The 19072-nt window shown below is 38.3% G+C and overlaps 1 protein-coding gene across 7 annotated transcripts in view; it reads right to left on the bottom strand.

Annotated features, from left to right (window-relative positions):
* The window catches only part of THSD7B (thrombospondin type 1 domain containing 7B), a 952777-nt gene that overhangs the window by 26871 nt on the left and 906834 nt on the right, over positions 1-19072 (bottom strand). For all 7 annotated transcript variants that reach the window (XM_037848906.1, XM_037848908.1, XM_037848910.1 and 4 more), the window contains one exon: positions 7158-7303. In XM_037848906.1, the coding sequence (XP_037704834.1) occupies positions 7158-7303 (146 nt within the window). The remainder of the gene's footprint in view (positions 1-7157; positions 7304-19072) is intronic.

The following is a 19072-nucleotide window of genomic DNA, read 5'->3' as shown; positions in this document are numbered from 1 at the left end:
GATTTTTCCCTTTCGAGTTTTTAATGTGTTGTAATACATTGATTGTTTTTCTGATGTTGAACCATCCTTGCATGCCTGGAATGAACCCCACTTGGTCATGGTGTATGATTTTTTTAATGTGTCTTTGGATTCGATTTGCAAGTATTTTGTTGAGGATTTTTGCATCTATATTCATTAGGGAGATTGGCCGGTAGTTTTCCTTTTTTGTAGCATCTTTGCCTGGTTTTGGTATTAGATTGATGTTAGCTTCATAAAATGAGTTAGGTAGTGTTCCATTTTTTTCAATGTTTTGAAAGAGTTTGAGTAAGATTGGTGTCAGTTCTTTCTGGAAAGTTTGGTAGAATTCCCCTGTGAAGCCATCTGGCCCTGGGCATTTATTTGTGGGAAGATTTTTGATGACTGATTGGATCTCTTTGCTTGTGATGGGTTGGTTGAGGTCTTCTATTTCTTCTCTGGTCAGTCTAGGTTGTTCATATGTTTCCAGGAAATTGTCCATTTCTTCTACATTATCCAGTTTGTTGCCATACAGTTGTTCATAATATCCTCTTATAATTTTTTTAATTTCTTCAGGATCTGCAGTTATGTCACCTTTTTCATTCATTATTTTGTTTATATGGGTCTTCTCTCTTTTTGATTTTGTCAGTCTAGCTAGGGGCTTGTCAATCTTGTTGATCTTCTCAAAGAACCAACTTTTGGTGATATTTATCCTTTCTATTGTTTTTTTGTTCTCTATGTCATTTATTTCTGCATTAATCCTTGTTATTTCTTTTCTTCTACTTGGTTTAGGATTGGTTTGCTGTTCATTTTCTAGCTTCTTCAGTTGATCCATTAGTTCTTTGATTTTGGCTCTTTCTTCCTTTTTAATATATGCGTTTAGTGCTATAAATTTCCCCCTTAGCACTGCTTTTGCTGCATCCCATAGGTTTTGGTATGTTGTGTTCTCATTTTCATTCGTCTCTATATATTTAGCAATTTCTCTTGCTATTTCTTCTTTAACCCACTGATTGTTTAGGAGTGTGTTGTTTAACCTCCAGGTATTTGTGAATTTTCTAAGTCTCTGATGGTTATTGACTTCTAATTGTATTCCATTGTGGTCAGAGAATGTGCTTTGAATAATTTCAATCTTTTTAAATTTATTGAGGCTTGTTTTATGTCCCAGCATATGATCTATTCTGGAGAAAGTTCCGTGAGCACTAGAAAAGTATGTGTATCCTGGTGATTTGGGATGTAATGTCCTGTAGATGTCTGTTAAATCTAATTCATTTATCAGATTGTTTAGGTTTTCAATTTCCTTATTGGTCTTCTGTCTGGTTGATCTATCTATAGGAGAGAGTGATGTGTTGAAGTCTCCCACAATTATTGTGGAAACATCAATTGCTTCCTTTAGTTTTGCCAATGTTTCTCTCATGTATTTTGTGGCACCTTGATTGGGTGCATAGACATTTACGATTGTTATTTCTTCTTGCTGAATTGCCCCTTTTATTAGTATGTAGTGGCCTTCTTTGTCTCTCAAAACATCCCTGCATTTGAAGTCTATTTATCTGAGATTAATATTGCTACACCTGCTTTCTTTTGGCTGTAGCTTGCATGAAATATTTTTTTCCATCCTTTCACTTTCAATTTCTTTGTGTCCCTGTGTCTAAGATGAGTCTCTTGTATGCAACATATTGATGGTTCATTTTTTTTGATCCATTCTGCGAATCTATATCTTTTAATTGGGGAGTTTAATCCATTTACATTCAACGTTAAAACCGTGAAGGCATTTCTTGAATCGGCCATCTTATCCTTTGGATTATGTTTGCCATATTTTTCCCTCTCTCTATTAATATCCTTTATTGTACCCATACCGAATCTCTTTAGTACTGAACCTTTCTCCAAGTCTCTCTGTCCTGTCTTTGTTTCTCTGTCTGTAGGGCTCCCTTTAGTATCTCCAGTAGGGCAGGTCTCTTGTTAGCAAATTCTCTCAGCATTTCTTTGTCTGTGAAAAATTTAAGCTCTCCCTCAAATTTGAAGGAGAGCTTTGCTGGATAAAGTATTCTTGGCTGGAAATTCCTCTCTCTCAGAATTTTAAATATATCGTGCCATTGCCTTCTCGCCTCCATGGTGGCTGCTGAGTAGTCACTACTTAGTCTTATGCTGTTTCCTTTGTATGTGGTGAATTGCTTTTCTCTTGCTGCTTTCAGAACTTGCTCCTTCTCTTCTATGTTTGACAGTGTGATCAGTATATGTCTCGGAGTGGGTTTTTTTGGATTTATTCTATTTGGAGTTCGCTGAGCATTTATGATTTGTGTATTTATGTTGTTTAGAAGATTTGGGAAGTTTTCCCCAACAATTTCTTTGAATACTCTTCCTAGACCTTTACCCTTTTCTTCCCCTTCTGGGACACCAATGAGTCTTATATTCGGACGTTTCATATTATCTATCATATCCCTGAGGTCCATTTCGAGTTTTTCAATTTTTTTCCCCATTCTTTCTTTTATGCTTTCATTTTCCATTCTGTCATCTTCCAGGTCACTGATTCGTTGTTCAACTTCCTCTAGTCTTGTACTATGAGTGTCCAGAATCTTTTTAATTTGGTCAACAGTTTCTTTAATTTCCATAAGATCATCCATTTTTTTATTTAGTCTTGCAATGTCTTCTTTATGCTCTTCTAGGGTCTTCTTGATTTCCTTCATATCCCGTACTAGGGTCTCATTGTTCATCTTTAGTTCTTTGAGTAGCTGCTCTAGGTGTGTCTCTTCTGGTCTTTTGATTTGGGTGCTTGGGCTTGGGTTATCCATATCGTCTGGTTTTTTCATATGCTTTATAATTTTCTGTTGTTTTTGGCCTCGTGGCATTTGCTGTCCTTGATAGGGTTCTTTTAGGGTTTGTAGACCAGTTGAAGTCCTTATCTCTAATTTATCAGATCTACAGCTTCGTGGAGTACACTTTCTCTAACTAACCAGCAGGTGGCGTCCACGAGCCACCTGTTCTCCACAAGCCAGATCTCCCCTGCTTAGCCTTTTTGGTGAGTGGGGGAGTGAGTCTTGTGGGGCCCAATTGGTGTCCCAAGCTTGCGTGTGTAGTTGGTGTTGCCTGCCCTGTATGTGGGGCGTGTTTCTGGGCAGTCGGGGAGGGGGGGTGGCCCTAACAATCAAATCTCCCTGATGATCCTAGAGTTTTAAAGCTACTGCAATAGTCTAATCCTTCAGTTCAGTCCTGCCACAGTTTGTCTCTGCCACTGACCCACAAGTCTTTGGTATTGGCGTATGGCTCCTGAGACTTGCAAGTGGGCCCCTCTTCCAGGCTGTGCACCCCGGGTCCTCTGTTGAGGGATGACTGTGCTATGTCACAGGTGAGTGCCGTCCCCCCAGGGCAGTTCTGGGCTGCTGGGCTGTGTTGGGAGGCTCCCAGTCTGCTCAAATGATGGCTGAATGGGGCTCTGTTAATTCACACTGCTCCCCCTTCCCAGCTCTGGGACATTCAGCTGAGGTTGCAGGGAAGGCTAATGTCCACGCCCAGTTTTGTGGTGTGTGCCTGTTATTTGAAGCACTTCCGTCACACTGGGTTGTCTGGGGCAGCTCTGGGCTATGGGGCTGGCGATGGGCAGGAGTGTTTCCTGTCCACCAGGATGGTGGCTGTGAGCGGACACCCCCCTTTTCTTGGGAAGTTGTGTTGTTTAGTGAATTTTCTCAGCCACTGGATTATTGCCTTTTGTCTCAGAGCTCTCTTAGTTCTGCTCTTGACTTGACGTGCCCAAATTTCAATTCTTTGAAGCTTTCTGTATTGAGCTTCTTAGAGTAATTGTTTTAGAAAAAGCAAAAAGGATTTAAAAAAAAAAAAAAACGGCCCTCCTCAGAGATCTAATGGGTTATTGAAATGCTAATAGACAAAGCAACCAGGGCCATTAAGGAAAGGTGCCCTGGGCAGAGAGATCAGCCTTGCTTCGGGATTTGCATATGCGCCTCAAGGCTTGATCTCCGCCCTTCCCCTTTCTGTGTTCACCAGAACTCCAAAAATCCTCTGCTTTTACTTTGGAGCTTCTCGTGTTGTTTTCCTTCTATGCCCGTCTCCTCTCTGCTGGGCTGGCTGCTCTCAGAGTCTCTGGTGTCTGGCCTCAGTCTATCTATGGTTGGAGTTTGAATCAGTAGAATGAGTTTCCGATGAGAGCAGCCACTGCAATTCTCCCTTCTCCTTCCTGGAGCTGACAGCCCCTCCTCCCCCGGGACTGAGCCTGGCAGGGAGGGGCGCGGGTCCCCTGGCCGCAAAAACTTACAGATTTCGCTGATCTCAGCAGTTCCACGTTTTCATGAGTGTTGTATGAAGTATGCCCAAAGACAGATTGCTCTGTGGTGTCCAGTCCACGCAGTTCCTGGCTTTTTACCTACTTTCCTGGAGGAGTAACTAAAACATACAGCTCACCAGTCTGCCATCTTGCCCCGCCCCTCTGTTCACCTACTTTTGTGAGATTCTGCACATTTGGACCAGGGCTTTTTAGCAAGATTGGAAGCAGTGAGAATTTCTAGCTAACTCTCCCCTGTCCAGATAATTAATGAGGGTTTAGTAAATACTGAATTGTCATCTCCACCAGATGTGGACAGGCAGATGGTGCTAATAATCATAATTATAGTTCTTTTCAGAATTATAATAACAACTACAACTGATTGGGCTCTTACTTTATGTGATGCACTATGTTAACCACTTGATATGAATTATTTAATTCCTACAGAACAACCCAGCAAAATAGGTACTGTTGCTACACCATTTTATAGAAAGAGAAAACCGATTTGAGGAATTGAGAAACTTGGCCAAAAATGCAGAGCTAGGAACTGGCCAAAGCTCGACCAAAGTTAGGACTGCTGGACTCTAGTCTGAGTTCCTAAGTCATATAAAATGAAACAGATATATTGGCCTATGTGTGGATACATATTATCAGCCGAAGAATTTGAAAAGAACACTTAAAAAAAAAAAAAGATGCTTGAGGATAAACACTTCCTTTTGCTAATCTCTTCCTACATAAGGCAGTGGCAGATTCGGTATTTCCACTTTTACCCTGGGTAAGTCTCTCTTATTATGCACTGATATTTCTTGATGGCAATCAACCACTTAAATATATAGGCTCGCTACCACCTTCAGTGAATGGTTTCCCAGCTTGCATTTGGCAGGTGAGGATATGATATACCCAAGGAGAAACAGAAACGCACCTGTGAGAGAGGAAGTATTCTATGTGTGCAAAAGCCCATATGTTTTGTTCAGTAATTCCGAACACTCAGCTTACATATCATTTTAGGAAAAGGCAATTCATTAAAAAGATATTATGTTTTCTCAAAGAGCATTAACAATCAGGTGGCAGGAAGAGTAGGTATGTAGCTTGATCTCAGGAAAAACGCAACTCAAATACCATCACAACTCTCTCTCTCTTTTCTGCCTCTGCTGTTCTTTGTCTCCTTCTTTGTTCCCTCCTGCTTCCAACTGGCTTTATGCACAAGGTGGGAAAACATGAGATTAAAGAGTTCCTGATTACAGCATCACTGGACAGTTTCAATTCCATTCCAAATTCTCGGGGAGGAATGCTGATTGGCCCTGCTTGGGTAAGGTGCCCAATAATTATAGACTTGTTTTTGAGGGTTTTGCCTGGATTAAGTCTAACTCCGGAGTTTTCTTGTGTCTGGAAGCTTCGGTGAGGGGGACTACCCCAGCCCAGAAATCAGAAGCAGCTCTGAAACTGCTAGAGGCATAAAGTAATCACCTCCTTTGGTGGCCTCCAGAGCCTCCAAGTCTGGGTGTCTCAAACAGATGCCACAACCCTTCACCCACCCAGCACCACTACAGAGAAGGGGTACAACCCACCATCCTTGGGAACATCACCTTTGGCATTTTGCAAAACGGCTGCTATGGGACAAGTTGGCAGACTATATAGATAGAGAGAAAGATCCTGACATATGAGAAGATAAAAGGGACTGTTCAAAAGACCCAGTAAGTTACTGTAGCAGTCATATGCCTGGTGAGAGACTTGGAGCACTGAGCTGGCCAGCGCTCCCTCCCTCCCTCATGCCTTCTCTTCATAATGTTCTTTCCTCTCCCTTCCCCTGCAATGAGTTCCTGACTTCTTGGAGCTTATTTTTCTCTATTCTGACAAGAGCTATCACCATTATAAGGAGAAATATTCCTTTGATATTCTTAACTTTAAGTGATTCCAAGCAGCATTTAAAATGGTTGAAAACATAGAGAAGACATGAGACCAGTAGACAAAATAGTCATATTTAAAGCCATTAGGCAACTGCTGCATTAATTAATTAGCATGGTTGCCTATTTTTTGTAAAAAGGAGACTGAACAAATGTACCATACTTTTCCCATCCTCTGGGAACTATTAAATACATGGGCTTTTAACTTCGGCAAGATAATAAAACTGCATTACAATGTCATTCTGACAGGAGCACTAAACATCTCTACGAGAATACTCTAGGTTTTTTCTTTAATGCATAATCAAAATTATTGTTGCCTAATTAAAATATGCTTTGTAACATGAACTGAAGGATAAGCTAGTAAAATAAGAAAATGTCTTTCTCCTAAGCAAGAAGCCAGAGAGAAAATGCAGCAGAAGCTCTTTGCTGATCCAGCAAAAGCTCTGGGTGCATGATATATTATGAAGTTGCCAGGCATTTAGATTTCAGACCAATAAAAAAAGTAATCATTGAAGAAAATGTAGTAACCTTGGTTTGTGTAATAATGTTAAAATATAACTTTCATACACTCGTTTTTCTGCCCATATGCAAGATTTTGTCTAAGCTTGAAAGTGCCTCTGTAAAAAATACAATCTACAGCAAGCTACGCATTTCCACAGCCTCAGGGTTTTGCCTAATTAAATAATACTTTGCTATTCCCAACAAGCCAAGAAAATAGCAGAGAATTATTGAGGATGCCAAAGAGATTGAAAGTTCCACGACCTCTCCTATTATAATCAGTGCCTAATGAACGGCTAATTATTTTCCTAGCAATATCACTCTGTGTGAGGTTAAATCACTTGCTTGTATTTTTCTGTTCTCCGCTGCATTAAGAAAACATTGTGCCACGCCCCTGGTACTGTGAAATTTATTCTATCAATGCATACGTTTGATCAGACAAGTGCTTTGGACATACTGAGAAGCATTTTTCTAAGTGTCATTACATGACCTACCTCCAATTTACATGCAGACCAGTTGCCAAGGACCCAGCTGTAGCAGGGGGTCACTGGGCAGGTTTTCTGCTGGGTAAGCTCTGTGGGGCATGGGCGTCCTTCTCCTTGGGTTGGCATAATGATAAATCGAGTCCGGCTCATTTGACCTAAAATGATAAGGGAGGTGTCAGCTTTTTGGTTAGAGTTTGGTTTGGAAAGGGAATTGAAGGAGAGAATGTTGCCTTAGACATGTAAGTCTTCATTATAGCACACTGAACTCTGTCTTCCCTGGCTTTCAGTTTTTCTGCTTAATTTAGGTTTCCATGAATTGACACACACTATCTGGGCTGCATAATACTAAAGGATCTGAAATTAGATCTACGTTTAGTCTTCATAAGTCCAAACTCGGTACTGTTGCCAAATTGACTGGTCCTGTGAACTCTGGGTAGAATCTTCATTCATTCAACTGATTTAAGATTTTATTAAGCTCTAGAATGATCCAGGCATCATGTCATGTGCTAGGGACATGATGAAGAAACTGCCAGATGTTGCTTCTGCTTTCACACACTTTATATTCTAGCCAGGATTACCAACATTAAACAAAAATAAAGTTGCATCTTCTCGGTGTGTTAGGCTCTAAATTAGAAAGTAAGGTAGAAATTGCACATAATAAAAATTATCCTCAAAAATTCCTTACGAAGCTGTCTCCCTGAGATCCCAATAGTGTCTCTCAATTAATTCAACATAGCCGATTTTCCTAGAGATTTTGCATCAATTTCTTTAATGAGCACTAGGTGAAGTTGTTGGCTTGAGTAAAGAAGCCATGCTGTCTGAAAAACACATATGTTAAAATACTAGAATCCCAATCTATAATGAAAGATAATTGGGAAATAAGAATGGCTGAGGAAAGAGCAGGACAGGTCTCTCCTGCCATCCTATGACCACCCCTGGGCATTGGCTCTTAAGCTTGTTAAGTGGAATGTTGGCTGGAATGACCTACACCATTTCAATGTATGTGTTTCTTTCTTTCTCCCTCCCCCTCCCCCCAGCCATTCATTCTCATTCTTACTTTATTGATGAGGTACTAAGTGCATATAATTTAATTTGTATTTGTTATCTGTGACTATGATGTACTTTCATTGTTTTTATAAAGCTAATTGTATAATTACATGTGTGGTAAATGCTAAAGGAAAAACAGAGGCTTCTTTGAGCGCATGTAATGTGGATGCAGCCCAGTCTGGGAAGGGAACAGAGAACATTTATGTGAGCTATGGAGCTGTCAGCAGAAACCTGAAGGGGTGTACGTCAGACACGATGTACATAGAGAGTGTCCCACCCCAAGGAGGGAGCATGTAAAGAGGTTATGAGATGCAAAGGAACATATGTTTGAGGGCTTGACAGATGGTTTATGTGGCTGGAACAGAGAGAGTAAGGAGGAGAATAACCTGACACACTGCTGTTAAAGCTATTAAAGGCAGGGTCTTTTAGTAGATGACAAAGATTCTGCAACTATAGTTTAAGAAAAATGGAAAGCTAGTAATGACTTTATTTCTGCATAGAATTCAATTGAAATTCCTTGGTAGAAATAATTAGATGCCTCTGGTTCAGTGAAAATAAGGGTGGCTCAGACTTTCAGAGGACCAGACCTCTGAATATTATAATCGATTTGGTGGCAAATTAGTTTTCTCTGAGAAGACCCTTGAAGAAAACTAGAAAGTTCTGATCATTGGATTCTAAATTCTTTGAGGTTTGTTTTCCTATCTCTAATGTGGTATTCACAGACATTAAGCATTAAGTGAATATTTGTTTAAACAACATTTTCATAATGTATCTACCTCATATCCAGAATCTGAAAATATGCGATGATATAACAACGTCAGCAACATTTATTGGGCATGTATCATGTGCTAGGCAATGTTCTAAAACAGTTTATATGCACTGACTCATTTAATAGTCACAACATTCCTACAGGAAAATTCTCTTATTTTCCCATGTTATAGATGAGGAAACTGAGGCACAGATTAGCAACTTATCTGAAGTAAAAAACAAAACAAAGCAAAACAAAAACTAGTTACTTACAAAGCTGGGATTCACACCCAGGCAATTTTGTTCCAGAGGCTGCTGTGGTTACATCATGGTTACATGATGTTGGGGAGACACAGGCAAGGGAGCAAGGGTACCTCCCATCTAGGTTTGTCTTTATAGGAGACAAAGGAAAATTTGGATGCCGGTAAAACTTGTGTTAATAATAATATGATCTTGGTGAACAGCAGAACCATCCATTCTGCATCCTTGGGCACTGAACTCCTGTGTGGAATTGTATGTGTTTGGATATTTCCAGCATCACTCAAATCAAAGCATACAAGTTGGAGATCACCTAAATGAGGTAACATGTTGTGCCTGATTGATGAAAACATTTGGATAAGATTCTACATTAATTCTTACTTAAATACTCTTAATTTTTACAATATCTTTATGCTTATTCCCCTGACCTAAATACCTATTATCCTAATATCATTATAATTGCATTCTGATTTTTTATCTTGGTAAGAATAATGATAGTGTAGTGTCACCTTTATCACAGTCAAAGAGGTTCAATTTCATTATAACCAAATAACTTCAAGCTTGGTCTGAAATTGATGGCATGCTAATGACCATTACTTTAGAACCATTTTATTTATTTTCATTTAAGTGGCAGATGCTTTCTGCTGGACAAAGAGGTGGAGGAAACCTAATGAATGTGACAGAAAAAAAATGATGCTATTACTTTTTGAAATAATGAAGTCTTAAAGTCATTGAGTGAATGCACAGTCATCTGCTTTCTCTACCTTTTGCTATCCAAACACAAAAATAAGATTTTCTAAATATTTCAATTATTACCAAGAATATATATTTTTTAAAATGAAGGGGTACATAATAAACCCATACTTTGAAGTATATTGGCATGTTTTACTTGGCTAGAAGTTCCAAGAGAAAATTAATGCTAGTAAAGACATGATGGTGTAAAGAAAAGCACTAGGCTTGATGTTTTTCTTGGTTACATGATAGCTTTTAATAAGTTCCTTTTTCTTTTTAATCAGGAATGTTTGGTTGTATAAGTTAAATGACAGCAGAAAGTATCCCTCAAATAAAGGACTTTGAATTCTGAAGTTGTAAGACAAAATCTAGCAATATGGACTGTGAATACTATCAACGGGGGGCTGCCTTCTCAAATAATACCTGGGATTCCAAACATCAGCTCGGAGGAACATTCAACCAAAAAACTGTCTTCAGCAATAGTTCTTCTATCTGGGACTCCCAATAGCAAGAGCCCAAGGAATTGTTTTGAGGATAGTGGGTTTTGATGGCAGAGGGGAAGCAGTGGAAAATGTGGTCAAAGGAAAGATATTTAAGAATATGATGTTATGTGCAACGTGAGAGGAAGGGAATTTTAAAATAGCTGATGTGTGATGGAAAGGAACCAAGTCTCTAGTTGGAAACAGGTCTCTCAAATTAACAGCTAGTAAAGGATGTGATTGCCTGGAAGTAACTTTAACTCCTCTGAGCATGAATCTCTTCTTCTGTAAAATAAAACTAAAAACACAGAAATCCTTATTATCTGAGGATAATTCATATTGGGGAAAATGTCACTTAAAGTGAATACATTTAAAATGGGAAGTAAATTATTTTTAACAAATAATGGGAAAATGTTTGAATTGGACTCTCTACAATTAAAAGTTATGCAAGTGGGTTTAACTTATCTATATCCATTACCACATAGATTGTAATTGTGACTATGCACTCATCTTTGGGATGAAGAATAAATCAACCTCTGGTATTGCAAAAATTTTATGACTGCACTATAAAAGATCCACTGTTCCATGACTGATTTCCACAGCTTGATCAGAAAGTCATTTTGGCCACTGAATCACATTTCACCAATTTTCCTAAGGACTTCCTTTGATCTCTGGTTTAAATACCACTCCATTTGTATACCCTTTGTCGTGGGTAGACATTTCATTTTCTGCTAAAGACTGGATAACAAATCCCATGATGGGCAATGACAGCACACTTGTGTTAAAGGGGAGGCATGTTGAATGGGGTTGACTTCATAAATGGACAGTTCATTAGTGAATATTTTATGTTATGAGGGTTTTTGCTTTCTACAGAACTCACAATTTCAGAAATTCAGGTGAAGAATGTTCAGATAATGAGGACGCCCTAGACCTACGGACACATGGATAATATGGATCAAAGAAATGCCATATGTCCATATGCAAAACTCCCTTATGAATGTGAAATATAGGACATACGTGATAAAACATTGTTATATTTTTAAACACATATTTATTTTTAATAGCTTTTTCATATCTTTTCCTAGAATTGACCCTGAAAAAGCCTGTAATGAGCATATAAAGCATGCCCTCTGTTTCCTCCTGTATACTATTGGGTTTACTGAATATTAAATGCACACAACTGTGGAACCCATAATTATTCAGACTGACCCCAAACCACTTCAATCCCTTACACTCTGGCTGGACTCTTTCTGTCCCCAGAGTGAGAATGTAAGCTGAATATGCCACATATATTCTCACACTTCCAATCTGGGAGTGGAAGAATTTTCTTGAGACACTACCTGGACTCCTCTTGCTTGGGGTTATGGTTTTCACCAAAAGCAAATTAACTTTTTCTTTATTCATCTACTCTTCAGGTTATACAAGAAAAAAAGGTACTCCCTACAAAATATGTTTCCAATTTAATAAATACCCAATTTATGGAAAGGTAAGTTTGCTAGCAATTCTCTTCTTTGAGCCCTTTCCTTCCTCCTTGGGGAATACTGGGACCTCACTATAAGCAACAATGACATTGAAGTTACTATTAAATTAGCGACAATTACTCATAATGAAGGAAAAAAAGAGTGCATATTAAGAATTCTAAAGTAAAATAGAGACTGAAGTACACTAGCTTTCAAAAACAGAGAGCAACAGTGATGGTTAAATTTCTATGTCAACTTGGCCAGGTTATGGTGTCCAGTTGTTTGGTCAAGCAAGCAATGGCCTGATTGTTACTGTGAGGATACTGCATGGACTTAAATCATCATTAAGTTGATTGCATCTATGGCTGATTACGTCTACAATCAACTAAGGAGACCGCCCTCAACAATGAAAGAGGTATCATCCAATCAGCTGAAGGTCTTAAAAGGAGAACTGTTGAGTCCAGCAGTCAGAAGGAAGAATTTCCACTCTACTTCAGGCCAGCTAGCTTCTCCTTGGAAATTCATCAAAACCCTTCATCAGAATTCCCAGCTTGTGACCTGCCCTAAGGGATTTGGACTTTTTTTTCTTCTTAAGCTTTTGATACAAGCTACCTAATATTAGTTGGTAGCAAATACTAGCAGATGACTAATGAAATGAAAAAGAAGCAAAAAGGTATGAACAAAAACTTACTAAAAGGTGGTCATGTTCAATCTATTAAATAGTTTTACTCACATATGTCTCTATGGTTGAAGTAATTTACTGGATAATACTTTTAGTCATTGTAAAATTATTCCTCATTATGGAGGTGGAAGACAAAATTAACTAAATTATTATTTGTTTATTATAATACATAGATGATATACCACATTCTTGTTTAGCTCTTTCCTCTTTCTTATTTTGTTTTCTTCACTTCTCTTCACCCCTTCACTCCAAAGTAAATCACTTCAACAAGTATTCCAGTCTCAGACTCTGGTTCAGAAACAGTTATTAATATTCTTATTTAATATATAATAAACTGAAGCTCAGAGAAGTTAAATAATGTTTGCCAAATCACACAACTAGAAGGACTAGAACAAAGGTTTTCTTACTCCAAAAGTAAGTGCTGCCAATATATATCATTGGGTCTTTGTCACAGGAATCAGATGCTATGAATTCTAGTTGTTAGTTCAGTTGAACAAATTTGAGAATTGCACTTAGGTCTCTCCTCTGTGATAAATTTGGTATGTGTATTCACATACTTCAAATTTTTCTTTACTAAAAATACTTAAGATTACTGTAACAGCACCTTTCTCTGTAGTAAGTCTTTATTTGCTTGTGGATACTTAAATTTCTAAAACCAGTGGAAAGTCAGATTACATATAAAATGCCCAATTAAGTTCATGCTGTTCCTTATGCTTGACATCTACCAAAAAGTGGATGAAACTGTGCATACCTTTCATTTATCTTCACAAATATCATCTGGAATTTTTATCTGAGTTGGCTTATTTTAAGTGCAAAATTTGTTTTAAATATGCACTCTGGTATACGTGGATTTGGGATCAAAGATTATTATCCAAAGTAACAAAGTGGAGGAAAATTACATTCCTGATCAGCAACCTAAAGAAAGATCTTCTGCGTGTGTTTGGCATTGTTTAGAGATGGAAGATGGGATGCTGATTCTTTACTCAGAGCTGCAGTCCATGCAGATAAAATCTGAGAAGATAGTTCAGCAAGATGGTTCTAAGGCCCATGGGGACATGGACTTCCAATACAAAGGAATTCCTTGGTTTATATGAAAATTGCCTCAGGTACCCAGACACCTTTCATCCCAGGTAACACCCAGCTGTAGGCAAGATTTTCAAAGTAAAACAGACTGGTCCTAGCCAACACTATCTATCTGGGAGTTAGGCCAGTTAAGCAAGGAAGTTACAAGAATACAATTTTAGAGGTTAACCTAAAGCATAGCATCAGGGGGATAGGAAAGGTCTTTTAAGGGCAGAAGATTAAGCATCTTTGGCTTTACTTGGATGTAAAAGGCTCTTTTCTGTCGTAGACATTTCTGCAGCAGGATGTGAATATGTGTTTGAACTGCTTATCTCCAGTTCTGTTCTAAGTGAGCACATTTCTTTCAAGGTTAGCAAAATCTGACAGACCACTGTAAATACTTACCCTATAAATAGCAGGCACACTCCAAAGAGGAGCACTCCCCACCCCCACCCCATGGAACACAAGATAAGAAAGTCAGAGATAGTGATTTTGCAATCATAGAGGTTACTCTGCCCATTCTTTTTAGAGAAAACCATCAGAGTAACATATTCTCTATTTGTAAGCTTGGCCCTCTGCAGCCATATGCCCATTAGATGAGCTACATAATATGCAATATTACTGATTATGAAACAAGCATACATTTAGGAGGCTTAAAATTCAGAGGGATTTCTTAGAGCAATAATATATCCCAGTTGTCATTCTGATCTGAAGTCCATCTCCTCTGCTTATTCCTAAATGTACCCATAAATCATAAGAATTTGTGTAAAGTGAACCAAATTTAGTGCCACACACATAGGTTGATAAATAAATTCATGGTTCAATAATTACATGCAATGATTACAGAATTTCAGATTCAAAGGGCAGAGCAGAACAAATGGGGGTGTTGGAGACATGCAAACTTGGGTTCATATCTTTCTTTTGCAACTAACAAGCTGTGTGATCTTGGGCAAGTTACTTAATTTCTTATTACGTCACTTGTAAAATTATTCCTGTACTTCACAGTGCTGCTGTGAAGAATTATTAATATACTCCTGGCATCAGTAATTGTGCCTGCCATCAGCAAATATTAAAAAGTTTATGTTATCTATATGTTATCATAATAAAAAATGAACTAAAACAAAAACAAAAAAAATGGAAAAAAAAGTAACTACTCTTCATCTAGAATAGCAAAAACAATCTTAAAAGGAAGAACAAAGTTGGAGAACTCACAACTCCCAATTTCAAAACTTACTAAAAAGCTACAGTAATCAAAAGAATGTGGTGTTGGCATTAGGTTAGATATTTAGACCAACAGAATGAAACTGACAGGCCAGAAATAAACCCTAATATCTATGGCCAACAAATTCTTCAACAAGAGTGCCAAATACAGTAAATGGAGAAAAAATAGTCTCTTTAACAAATGGTGCTGGTTCAAGTGGCATCCATGTGCAAAAGAATGAAGCTGGACTCTAATCTTACACCACAAAAAAATGAACTCAAAATTTATCAAAGACCTAAATTTAAGAGATAACAGTATACAACTCTTAAAAGAAAATACAAGGGCAAATTCATGAACTTGGGTTTGGCAATGGTTTCTTTTTTTTTTTTTTTTTTTTTTTTAAATCATCATTTTATTGAGATATATTCACATACCACGCAGTCATACAAAACAAATTGTACTTTCGATTGTTTACAGTACCATTACATAGTTGTACATTCATCACCTAAATCAATCCCTGACACCTTCATTAGCACACACACAAAAATAACAAGAATAATAATTAGAGTGAAAAAGAGCAATTGAAGTAAAAAAGAACACTGGGTACCTTTGTCTGTTTGTTTCCTTCCCCTACTTTTCTACACATCCATCCATAAACTAGACAAAGTGGTGTTTGGTCCTTATGGCTTTCCCAATCCCATTGTCACCCCTCATAAGCTACATTTTTATACAACTGTCTTCGAGATTCATGGGTTCTGGGTTGTAGTTTGATAGTTTCAGGTATCCACCACCAGCTACCCCAATTCTTTAGAACCTAAAAAGGGTTGTCTAAAGTGTGCATAAGAGTGCCCACCAGAGTGACCTCTCGGCTCCTTTTGGAATCTCTCTGCCACTGAAGCTTATTTCATTTCCTTTCACATCCCCCTTTTGGTCAAGAAGATGTTCTCCGTCCCACGGTGCCAGGTCTACATTCCTCCCTGGGAGTCATATTCCACGTTGCCAGGGAGATTCACTTCCCTGGGTGTCTGATCCCACGTAGGGGGGAGGGCAGTGATTTCACCTTTCAAGTTGGCTTAGCCAGAGAGAGAGGGCCACATCTGAGCAACAAAGAGGCATTCAGGAGGAGACTCTTAGGCACAAATACAGGGAGGCCTAGCCTCTCCTTTGCAGCAACCGTCTTCCCAAGGGTAAAACTTATGGTAGAGGGCTCAACCCATCAAACCACCAGTCCCCTATGTCTGTGGTCATGTTAGCAACCATGGAGGTGGGGTAGGCGAATACCCCTGCATTCTCCACAGGCTCCTCAAGGGGGCACTACATCTTTTTTTTTTTTTTTTTTCCCCTTGTTTGTCTTTTTTCTTTTTTTTTTTTTTTTTTTTTTTTTAACTTTCCCTTCTTTTTTCAAATCACCTGTATGACAAAAAAAGTTAAAAAGAAAACAAACATACAATAAAAGAGCATTTCAAAGAGACCATAGCAAGGGAGTAAGAAAAAGACAACTAACCTAAGATAACTGCTTAACTTCCAACATGTTCCTACTTTACCCCAAGAAAGTTACATAATATAGCAACATTTCAGTGAACTTGTTCCTACTACAACCATCAGAAATTAACAGACCATAGTCATTTCTGGGCATCCCCAGAACGTTAAATAGCTTATCTGTTCTTCCTGGATTATTGTTCCCCCTTCCTTAATTGCTCTCTACTGCTAGTTCCCCTACATTCTACATTATAAACCATTTGTTTTACATTTTTCAAAGTTCACATTAGTGGTAGCATATAATATTTCTCTTTTTGTGCCTGGCTTATTTCGCTCAGCATTATGTCTTCAAGGTTCATCCATGTTGTCATATGTTTCACCAGATCGTTCCTTCTTACTGCCGCGTAGTATTCCATCGTGTGTATATACCACATTTTATTTATCCACTCATCTGTTGAAGGACATTTGGGTTGTTTCCATCTCTTGGCAATTGTGAATAATGCTGCTATGAACATTGGCGTGCAGATATCTGTTCGTGTCACTGCTTTCCGATCTTCCGGGTATATACCGAGGAGTGCAATCGCTGGATCGAATGGTAGCTCTATATCTAGTTTTCTAAGGAACTGCCAGACTGACTTCCAGAGTGGCTGAACCATTATACAGTCCCACCAACAATGAATAAGAGTTCCAATTTCTCCACATCCCCTCCAGCATTTGTAGTTTCCTGTTTGTTTAATGGCAGCCATTCTAACCGGTGTTAGATGGTATCTCATTGTGGTCTTAATTTGCATCTCTCTAATAGCTAGTGAAGCTGAACATTTTTTCATGTGTTTCTTGGCCATTTGTATTTCCTCTTCAGAGAACTGTCTTTTCATATCTTTTGCCCATTTTATAATTGGGCTGTCTGTACTATTGTCATTGAGTTGTAGGATTTCTTTGTATATGCAAGATATCAGTCTTTTGTCAGATACATGGTTTCCAAAAATTTTTTCCCATTGAGTTGGCTGCCTCTTTACCTTTTGAGAAATTCCTTTGAGGTGCAGAAACTTCTAAGCTTGAGGAGTTCCCATTTATCTATTTTCTCTTTTGTTGCTTGTGCTTTGGGTGTAAAGTCTAGGAAGTGGCCTCCTAATACAAGGTCTTGAAGATGTTTTCCTACATTATCTTCTAGGAGTTTTATGGTACTTTCTTTTATATTGAGATCTTTGGTCCATTTTGAGTTAATTTTTGTGTAGGGGGTGAGGTAGGGGTCCTCTTTCATTCTTTTGGATATGGATATCCAACTCTCCCAGCCCCATTTGTTGAAAAGACCATTATGGCTCAGTTCGGTGACTTTGGGGACCTTATCAAAGATCAGTCGGCCATAGATCTGAGGGTCTATCTCTGAATTCTCAATTCGATTCCATTGATCTATATGTCTATCTTTGTGCCAGTACCATGCTGTCTTGGCAACTGTGGCTTTATAATAAGCTTCAAAGTCAGGGAGTGTAAGTCCTCCCACTTCGTTTTTCTTTTTTAGAGTGTCTTTAGCAATTCGAGGCATCTTCCCTTTCCAAATAAATTTGATAACTAGCTTTTCCAAGTCTGCAAAGTAGGTTGTTGGAATTTTGATTGGGATTGCATTGAATCTGTAGATGAGTTTGGGTAGAATTGACATCTTAATGACATTTAGCCTTCCTATCCATGAACATGGAATATTTTTCCATCTTTTAAGGTCCCCTTCTATTTCTTTTAGTAGAGTTATGTAGTTTTCTTTGTATAGGTCTTTTACATCTTTGGTTAAGTTGATTCCTAGGTACTTGATTTTTTTAGTTGCTATTGAAAATGGTATCTTTTTCTTGAGTGTCTCTTCAGTTTGTTCATTTCTAGCATATAGAAACATTACTGACTTATGTGCATTAATCTTGTATCCCGCTACTTTGCTAAATTTGTTTATTAGCTCTAGTAGGTGTATCGTTGATTTCACAGGGTTTTCTAGATATAAGATCATATCATCTGCAAACAATGACAGTTTTACTTCTTCTTTTCCAATTTGGATGCCTTTTATTTCTTTGTCTTGCCGGATTGCCCTGGCTAGCACTTCCAGCACAATGTTGAATAACAGTGGTGACAGCGGGCATCCTTGTCTTGTTCCTGATCTTAGAGGGAAGGCTTTCAGTCTCTCACCATTGAGTACTATGCTGGCTGTGGGTTTTTCATATATGCTCTTTATCATGTTGAGGAAGTTTCCTTCAATTCCTACCTTTTGAAGTGTTTTTATCAAAAAGGGATGTTGGATTTTGTCAAATGCTTTTTCAGCATCTATTGAGATGATCAATTGATTTTTCCCTTTCGAGTTTTTAATGTGTTGTAATACATTGATTGTTTTTCTGATGTTGAACCATCCTTGCATGCCTGGAATGAACCCCACTTGGTCATGGTGTATGATTTTTTAATGTGTCTTTGGATTCGATTTGCAAGTATTTTGTTGAGGATTTTTGCATCTATATTCATTAGGGAGATTGGCCGGTAGTTTTCCTTTTTTGTAGCATCTTTGCCTGGTTTTGGTATTAGATTGATGTTAGCTTCATAAAATGAGTTAGGTAGTGTTCCATTTTTTTCAATGTTTTGAAAGAGTTTGAGTAAGATTGGTGTCAGTTCTTTCTGGAAAGTTTGGTAGAATTCCCCTGTGAAGCCATCTGGCCCTGGGCATTTATTTGTGGGAAGATTTTTGATGACTGATTGGATCTCTTTGCTTGTGATGGGTTGGTTGAGGTCTTCTATTTCTTCTCTGGTCA

Source organism: Choloepus didactylus, chromosome 9, assembly GCF_015220235.1.
Source record: "Choloepus didactylus isolate mChoDid1 chromosome 9, mChoDid1.pri, whole genome shotgun sequence".
In the NCBI taxonomy this organism is placed as follows: Eukaryota; Metazoa; Chordata; class Mammalia; order Pilosa; family Megalonychidae; genus Choloepus; species Choloepus didactylus.
Note: the sequence above shows the minus strand (reverse complement) of the source record. Positions and strands in the feature narration are given on the sequence as shown.